This window comes from Anomaloglossus baeobatrachus, chromosome 10 (genome assembly GCF_048569485.1).
Source record: "Anomaloglossus baeobatrachus isolate aAnoBae1 chromosome 10, aAnoBae1.hap1, whole genome shotgun sequence".
NCBI classification, from domain to species: domain Eukaryota; kingdom Metazoa; phylum Chordata; class Amphibia; order Anura; family Aromobatidae; genus Anomaloglossus; species Anomaloglossus baeobatrachus.
This window is the reverse complement of record NC_134362.1, coordinates 52,391,915-52,401,356: the sequence shown is the minus strand read 5'-3', so window position 1 is coordinate 52,401,356 and position 9,442 is coordinate 52,391,915. Positions and strand designations below refer to the sequence as shown.

The 9,442-nt window shown below is 49.7% G+C and overlaps 1 protein-coding gene across 7 annotated transcripts in view; it reads left to right on the top strand.

The window, feature by feature from the left end:
• Nucleotides 1–9,442, top strand: part of MARK2 (microtubule affinity regulating kinase 2) — a 227,280-nt gene that overhangs the window by 146,967 nt on the left and 70,871 nt on the right. For all 7 annotated transcript variants that reach the window (XM_075326656.1, XM_075326661.1, XM_075326660.1 and 4 more), the window contains exons 5-6: nt 258–323; nt 8,827–8,897. In XM_075326656.1, the coding sequence (XP_075182771.1) occupies nt 258–323; nt 8,827–8,897 (137 nt within the window). The remainder of the gene's footprint in view (nt 1–257; nt 324–8,826; nt 8,898–9,442) is intronic.

The following is a 9,442-nucleotide window of genomic DNA, read 5'->3' as shown; positions in this document are numbered from 1 at the left end:
GAACCTATGGGGTTTATTATTATCTGCATCCTGACATTATCAATTATTTTCTTTATTGGTACTGTGTATCTGGCAGTTTTGTCAGGATCGCTGAGTGATGAAACAATGAAATGAGATCAGCTGCATGGAGTAATAGCCAGAACTATAATTTAGCAAGCCAGTTCTACGTTTCTATTTCATGTGTTAGACATACGCCCCCTGACGATGACTTTACTTTTGTGTAGTGTTAACCCTTTCTAATTTTGCTCTTATTTCAGTAAAATTATTTGAAGTTATAGAGACGGAGAAGACGTTGTACCTTGTAATGGAATATGCCAGCGGAGGTTTGTTTTCCATTTTCCTTCTATAATTCTTATTGATTGTGTGGGAGAATACCTTTTGTAATCCATTAACCCTATGAAACTAGGATTGTTAAACTGACCCTGATTGCTGTTACATTATCCCATTGCAGGTAAGTGAAATGGGTGATGTCTTTTTTGCCATCAGCCTAATAATGGACTTGGCTTTTTTCACAGCACTTTGCACTATTACAAGCGAAAAAATCATTTCACCCAACTAGAGTATTTTGCTGTGTTTAAATGGCCATTTGATATGTCTGAGACTTATCACATCAGTCAAAAAATTGATCCCAATGATTGTAGCAAGTGTAAATAGATACCTATTTTCCTGACTATAAGGCCCATTTCACACGTCAGTGAAAAACACTGACGTTTTTCACTGGCGTGTAAAACACGCACATGTCCCTCCGTGTGCTGTGAATCACGGCACACATGGGTTGTCTAAGTGCAATCCGGGCTCCGATCTCCGTGGCCCGTGATTGCATTTAGAGATTAACTTACCTGTGCCCGCTCCCGCTCTCCATGGTGCTGATCGCTCCCGCGACGCAGCATCCGGCCGGCGCTGACCCCCGCATCATCAACCATGCATCATGAATATGCGCGACAATAATGAGCCGGCTCAGAAGCAGCAAGCTGCACGGGCTGCAGAGGACATCGCTGGACGCCGGGTGAGTTAAAATGATTTTTATTTTAAAAGCACGTTTTTTTCTGGCACGTGTTTCACAGACCACACCACTGCGTGGTCCGTGGGACATCAGTGATGCCAGAAAAAAATGGACATGTCTCCGTGCAGCAATCACGCACACGCGGGTACGCCGCACGGAGACACGTGCAGTGAAAAATCACTGACGTGTGAGCAGACCCATTCATTATAATGGGTCTGCGTATGTCAGTGATTCTGGTACGTTTAAAAAAAAAAGCACAAACGTACCAGAATCACTGACATGTGAAACAGGCCTAAGACGCACTTTTCTTTGTCGCTCCATTGGGAGACCCAGACAATTGGGTGTATAGCTTCTGCCTCCGGAGGCCACACAAAGTATTACACTTTAAAAAGTGTAACCCCTCCCCTCTGCCTATACACCCTCCCGTGCATCACGGGCCCATCAGTTTTATGCTTTGTGTTGAAGGAGGCACACATTCACGCAAGCTCCACATTTTAGTCAGCAGCAGCTGCTGATTGTATCGGATGGAAGAAAAGAGGGCCCCCACGGGGCCCCCGGCATGCTCCCTTCTCACCCCACTAAGTCGGCGGTGCTGTCAAGGTTGAGGTACCCATCGCGGGTACAAAGGCTGGAGCCACATGCCGTTTTCCTTCCCCATCCCTTAGAGGCTCTGGGAGAAGTGGGATCCTAACCGGTCACCTTTCACTAGGACCGGGCTCCCTCCGCAGCCCCTGGGAGAATCTGACGGACAGGAGACTGGGTATCATCAGGGACAGGCCCTGCATCTAAAAGGTACTCTGTGTCCCCTTGGGGACAGCGCATGGAGCGCCTGTGTTACAGACGCTGCTGCGGCTGTTGTTTTTTCTGTGACGACCGGGACTACCGCGCCGACCGCGCCTGTTCGTCGGCCGCGTTATTAAATTTAGTCCCCGGCTTCTGCGGCCTAGTACCATAACTCCCGCCCCCGGGCCTGCCAGTCAGGGGTAAGGGCGGGACGGTCGACTGGACGTCGGCAGTGAGGGCTGGAGCATACTTAGGTGTTCTCCTCCCCCCTCACTGAACACTGTGGGGCACCAGATTCCCGCACTTTATTAGTCACCGCCCACGGCTCCCTCCTCCCCTGAGAACTCTGGCAGCCATTGTTACAATCACTTCTGCCGGTGGAGGATTTCAGAAGCCACACCGGTTACCAGGTGCTGGCCCCCCTAGGTGCCGAAGTGTATGTATATATATATATATATATATATATATATATATATATATATATATATATATATATATATATATATATATATATATATATATATATATATTGTATACATTTTCTCTGTTCGGCCGCATTATTTTGCTTTTGGCTATATACCCTCACTGATCACTCTCAGAGGAGACAACAGCATGTCGTCCGCAAAGAGCAAAGGTGCCAAGGCACAGGCTTATTTTGCAACCTGTACCTCTTGTGCGGCTATGTTACCTGCAGGTTCCACCTACTCTCACTGTGTGCAATGCTCGGCCCCTGTGGCACTCACTCAGCCGGAGCCTCGGGCACTGGTGGGACCCTCGGCTCAGGTAGAACCGCCGGCTTCCACTGTCCAGGTGGCAGGGACAGAGTTTGCAGTTTTGGCTGAGAAACTCTCTGAGTCGCTTTCACAATCCATGGCTCAGTCTATGGACAAATGGTCTGCTAAGATACTAGAAGCCTTGCAGTCCAGATCGGTAACACAGGCCCAGGGCACTGTGAGTTCATCGCCCCCAGGCCCCTCTCGGTCGGCGCAGCAAAGTGCTCCTGGGGTGACACCTAGGTCCCACGGTGAGGACTCCGACACGGACCGCAGTCCCAGACCGGCTAAGCGGGCTCGCTGGGAACCTTCCCCGACTTCATCACGCTGTTCGGGGTCTCAGCATGAGGACTCTCTGGAGGATGAAGCGGAGGTCGCAGCTCAGGGCTCTGATCCTGACGTTGCTCTCAATCTAGATACACCTGAAGGGGACGCCATAGTAAATGACCTTATAGCGTCCATCAACCAGGTGCTAGATCTTTCTCCCCCAACTCCACCTATAGAGGAGTCTGCTTCACAGCAGGAGAAACACCAATTTAGGTTTCCCAAACGTACACGGAGTGCGTTTTTCGATCACTCTAACTTCAGAGATGCTGTCCAGAAGCACAGAGCATTTCCGGACAAGCGCTTTACTAAGCACCTTAATGACACACGTTACCCCTTCCCCCCCTGACGTAGTTAAGGGTTGGGCTCAGTGTCCCAAGGTGGATCCTCCAGTCTCTAGACTGGCGGCTAGATCCGTAGTATCAGTGGCAGATGGTTCATCGCTCAAGGATGCCACTGACAGGCAAATAGAGCTCCTGATGAAATCCATCTATGAAGCCATAGGCGCGTCTTTTGCTCCGGCCTTTGCAGCCGTGTGGGCACTCCAAGCTATCTCAGCTTGTCTGTCTGAGATTAATGCGGTCACACGTACCTCTGCTCCGCAAGTTGTGTCTTTGACTTCTCAGGCGTCGGCCTTTTCGTCCTACGCCATGAACGCCGTCCTGGACTCTGCGAGCCATACAGCGGTAGCATCCGCCAATTCGGTGGCAGTCCGCAGGGCCATGTGGCTACGCGAATGGAAGGCAGACTCTGCTTCCAAGAAGTTCTTAACCGGTTTGCCATTTTCTGGCGACCGTTTGTTTGGCGAGCAATTGGACGAAATTATTAAACAATCCAAGGGAAAGGACTCGTCCTTACCCCAGTCCAAACCAAACAGACCTCAGCAACAAAAAATACAACCGAGGTTTCGGTCCTTTCGGCCCTCAGCCAGGTCCCATTCCTCCACGTCCAACAGGTCAGAGAAGGGCCAGAGGAACTCTTCTGCATGGCGGTCTAAGTCACGTCCTACGAAGACCGCCGGAGGAACCACCTCCAAGGCGGCCTCCTCATGACTTTCGGCCTCCCCAAACCGCATCCTCGGTCGGTGGCAGGCTCTCCCGCTTTTGCGACGCCTGGTGGCCACATGTCCAAGACCGATGGGTGAGAGACATTCTGTATCACGGTTACAGGATAGAGCTCAGTTCTCGTCCTCCGACTCGTTTCTTCAGAACATCTCCGCCCCCCGAGCGAGCCGATGCACTTTTTCAGGCGGTGAACACTCTGAAGGCAGAAGGAGTTGTGATCCCCGTTCCCCTTCAAGAACGTGGTCACGGTTTTTACTCCAACTTGTTCGTGGTGCCAAAAAAGGACGGATCATTCCGTCCCGTTCTGGACCTCAAACTGCTCAACAGACACGTGAGAACCAGACGGTTCCGGATGGAATCTCTCCGCTCTGTCATCGCCTCGATGTCCCAAGGAGACTTCCTAGCATCAATCGACATCAGGGATGCTTATCTCCATGTGCCGATTGCACCAGAGCATCAACGCTTCCTGCGTTTCGCCATCGGGGACGAACACCTTCAGTTCGTGGCACTGCCTTTCGGCCTGGCGACAGCCCCACGGGTCTTCACCAAGGTCATGGCAGCAGTGGTGGCGGTCCTACACTCTCAGGGCCACTCGGTGATCCCTTACTTAGACGATCTTCTAGTCAAGGCACCCTCCCGGGTGGCATGTCAACACAGCCTGACCATTGCTCTGGAGACTCTCCAGAGGTTCGGGTGGATCATCAATTTCCCAAAGTCAAAATTGACACCGACCCAATCACTGACTTACCTCGGGATGGAGTTTCATACACTCTCAGCGATAGTGAAGCTTCCGCTGGACAAACAGCGTTCACTGCAGACAGGGGTGCAATCTCTCCTTTGGGCCCAGTCACACCCCTTGAGGCGCCTCATGCACTTCCTAGGGAAGATGGTGGCAGCAATGGAGGCAGTTCCCTTTGCGCAGTTTCATCTGCGTCCACTTCAATGGGACATTCTCCGCAAATGGGACAGGAGGTCGACGCCCCTAGACAGGAACGTCTCTCTTTCACTGGCAGCCAAAACTTCTCTTCAGTGGTGGCTTCTTCCCACTTCTTTGTCGAAGGGAAAATCCTTCCTGCCCCCATCCTGGGCTGTGGTCACGACGGACGCGAGTCTGTCAGGGTGGGGAGCGGTCTTCCTCCACCACAGGGCTCAGGGAACCTGGACTCCGACAGAGTCCTCCCTTCAGATCAATGTTCTGGAGATAAGGGCAGTGTATCTAGCCCTAAAGGCGTTCCAGCGGTGGCTGGAGGGCAGGCAGATCCGAATACAGTCGGACAACGCCACGGCGGTCGCGTACATCAACCACCAGGGCGGCACACGCAGTCGTCAAGCCTTCCAAGAAGTTCGGCGGATTCTGCTGTGGGCGGAAGCCACAGCCTCCACCATCTCCGCAGTTCACATCCCGAGCGTAGAAAACTGGGAAGCAGACTTTCTCAGTCGCCAGGGCATGGACGCAGGGGAATGGTCTCTTCACCCGGACGTGTTTCAAGAGATCTGTTGCCGCTGGGGAACGCCGGACGTCGACCTCATGGCGTCTCGGCACAACAACAAAGTCCCGGCATTCATGGCACGGTCTGAAGATCACAGAGCTCTGGCGGCGGACGCATTAGTTCAGGATTGGTCGCAGTTTCGACTGCCTTATGTATTTCCTCCTCTGGCACTGCTGCCCAGAGTGTTACGCAAGATCAGGTCCGACTGGCGCCGCGCCATCCTCGTCGCTCCAGACTGGCCGAGGAGGTCGTGGTACCCGGATCTGTGGCACCTCACGGTGGGTCAACCGTGGGCACTCCCAGACCGTCCAGACTTGCTGTCTCAAGGGCCATTTTTCCATCTGAATTCTGCGGCCCTCAACCTGACTGTGTGGCCATTGAGTCCTGGCTCCTAGCGTCCTCAGGGTTATCTCAAGATGTCATTGCCACCATGAGACAGGCCAGGAAACCAACGTCCGCCAAGATCTATTACAGGGCTTGGAGGATCTTCTTATCCTGGTGCGCTGATCAGGGTTTTACCCCCTGGCCGTTTGCCTTACCCACTTTTCTTTCTTTCCTTCAATCCGGAATGGACAAGGGTTTGTCTCTCGGCTCTCTCAAGGGACAAGTATCGGCGCTTTCCGTGTTTTTTCAAAAGCGTCTAGCCAGGCTTCCGCAGGTCCGCACGTTCCTGCAGGGAGTTTGCCACATAGTCCCACCTTACAAGCGTCCGCTGGAACCCTGGGATCTTAACAGGGTGCTAACGGCTCTTCAGAAACCACCTTTCGAGCTGCTGCGGGATGTCTCTTTATCACGCCTTTCGCAGAAGGTGGCCTTCCTAGTGGCAGTCACATCACTTCGGAGAGTGTCTGAGCTGGCAGCGCTGTCATGCAAAGCCCCCTTCCTGGTGTTTCACCAGGATAAGGTGGTTCTGCGTCCGGTCCCGGAATTTCTCCCTAAGGTGGTATCCCCTTTTCATCTCAATCAGGATATCTCCTTACCTTCTTTTTGCCCTCATCCAGTTCACCAATGTGAAAAGGATTTGCACTTGTTAGATCTGGTGAGAGCACTCCGGCTCTACATTTCTCGCACGGCGCCCCTGCGCCGTTCTGATGCGCTCTTTGTCCTTGTCGCTGGCCAGCGTAAGGGGTCGCAGGCTTCCAAGTCAACCTTGGCTCGGTGGATCAAGGAACAGATTCTTGAAGCCTACCGTTCTTCTGGGCTTCCGATTCCTTCAGGGCTGAAAGCCCATTCTACCAGAGCCGTAGGTGCATCCTGGGCATTGCGGCACCAGGCTACGGCTCAGCAGGTGTGTCAGGCGGCTACCTGGTCGAGTCTGCACACTTTCACGAAACACTTTCACGAAACACTATCAGGTGCATGCCTATGCTTCGGCAGATGCCAGCCTAGGTAGGCGAGTCCTTCTTCAGGCGGCGGTTGCCCACCTGTAAGAGGGGGCCGTTTTCGGCTCTTTTTATCGAGGTATTCTTTTACCCACCCAGGGACTGCTTTTGGACGTCCCAATTGTCTGGGTCTCCCAATGGAGCGACAAAGAAGAAGGGAATTTTGTTTACTTACCGTAAATTCCTTTTCTTCTAGCTCCTATTGGGAGACCCAGAACCCGCCCCTGTTCCCTTCGGGCTGTTGTTCTTTTGTGTACACATGTTGTTCATGTTGAATTGTTCTTTTGGTTCATGGTTTCAGTTCTCCGAACATCCTTCGGATTGAATTTACCTTAGACCAATTTATAAGTTTCCTCCTTCCTGCTTTGGCACCAAAACTGATGGGCCCGTGATGCACGGGAGGGTGTATAGGCAGAGGGGAGGGGTTACACTTTTTAAAGTGTAATACTTTGTGTGGCCTCCGGAGGCAGAAGCTATACACCCAATTGTCTGGGTCTCCCAATAGGAGCTAGAAGAAAAGGAATTTACGGTAAGTAAACAAAATTCCCTTCTTTTTTAGTAAGATAATGTCCTCCTAAACTTTATGCACCTTTTCTAGTCCAAATTGAATCCCAAAAATGTTGGGTTTTGGCAAATCACAAATTTGATTAGCGCATCTCAAGTAATGAGGCATTCTGCAGATTCTTAAATCTATAGCGTGTCTTCAGCTCTCCTTGGATTTTTGCATGTTTGAATGGTTTGGTTCAGCTTTGTACTGCACTTTAGCTATGGATTCTGCATCGAGAGTATGGAAATTAATCCACAGCTATTTTTGGGCCATGTAAATGTGACCGAGCTCCCATTTCCACGTTGGGACAATAGGTTGTCTTAACGATTGACCATAGCTAATTAAAAAAGGTCCCAAATGTTTTAGTTAGGGACCTAGTTTGTCAGTCTCCACAAGGAGAAACATTTTCCCCTTAGCTTCTCATACAGCCAGATCAGATCTCATACTTTGCACTGACGAGGGGCAATTACCTGAAACACCGTGTCTGCAAATTGAGGTTCTGATCTGGCATAAATCCTAAGACGAGGCTCGTTAAAGGGTCGCTTTTGACTTTTAGGATTGCTACTTCCAATTGGTAGCACTAAAGTTAGTCTCCTTCCTCCCTGAAGACACAGTTAGGGACCTAAACTGCACAACCCATTGGTAAGATGTGATACTTTGAGCTTTCTGCAAAATATCTGCCCCAAAAGAACTAGCATGGTTTATGAAAGTGAGAATAGTGAGTTCATGGTAAATAGGCAAGCTGCTGGATTTACATTTTCTTAAGAAGGGATTGGAGGACGCCCGCAGAGTGATTAATATTGATATCCCGTTGGACTTATTAGTCTTTTAAAGTGCCACTGCGCTTTTACAAAACTTTTTACTTTGAAACCTCAGAAGTTGAGGTGTGGGCCAGACCCACCAGTCACTAAAGCCAAGGCAGAAACTTTGATTTTTTTCTTAAAAAGTTTGAGTCAGTCTTAAGCAAAGGAGGAGAGACGATGCCCTGCAGCACCTTCATTGTAGCAATTGGTGGGAGCATTTGAGCACCTAGACCTCCCAACTATCAAAACTTGTCATGTTTCTATGACATTTCTAAAGCTTTGATAAAATGTATTGTTGGTTGGACTCCATTACAAGCATATATCCAGCACTCTGCCTATTTGTTTCATCCCATCGGGTCCCTTTTTTTTTTTTTTATTGCTATTTTAACCATAAAGTTTACCGTAATTACGAAAATGCATCGCTGCTAGACTACGTTACATTTTGTACTTGCTAAAGTTTTCATGTGGCCCTATTTTTATTGTTCCAGGGCATTTAAATTGTGCTGTTTGCCCATATATTGTTTTATTTACACATAATAAATAAATATATAAATATATATATATATATATATATATAATATATATATATTTATATATATATTTATATATAGATTTATATATATATATAATTTTTATTTTTTTTGCCTGATTTCTTAGGTGAAGTGTTTGATTACCTGGTTGCACATGGAAGAATGAAAGAGAAGGAGGCGAGGGCTAAATTCCGGCAGGTAAGTTGAGATGATCTAGTAAAGTACTTTGTTTACTGGAATTGGCTGAAATTCCTTCTGAATTCTCGGTAACATTCATATATTCTACAACGACCATATTGTAAGATGTTAGGTCGAGGTGTGTCCTAGGCATGATTTTAAAAAGGCATTGCAAAAACCATGGCTGCTTTCATTCAGAATCGGCAAAACTCCTTACCATGGGTTGGGTCTGGTATTGCAACCTGGCTCTATGGCCGGGGACACACGAGGGACTAGTGCGATCCTCGCATGACACTCTGCTCTTGCTGGCAGCACAGCGGGAGCCAAGTGTCATGCGAGTCACTGCGACTGAGGTCCAATCCCAATCATGCTATCGGACCTCAGCTGCGGGGGGCGGGCCGGCACTGAGGAGGGGCGTGGCTGGCGCTGAGGAGGGGAGGGCTGGCGCTGCGGAGGAGAGGGAGGGATTTATCTCCCTCTCTCCTCCGTAGCTGGCTATTGCCATTCTCGCCCTCCACTCACAGAACACCGGTGTACTGCGAGTGCAGTGCGATTTTTTTTTTTTT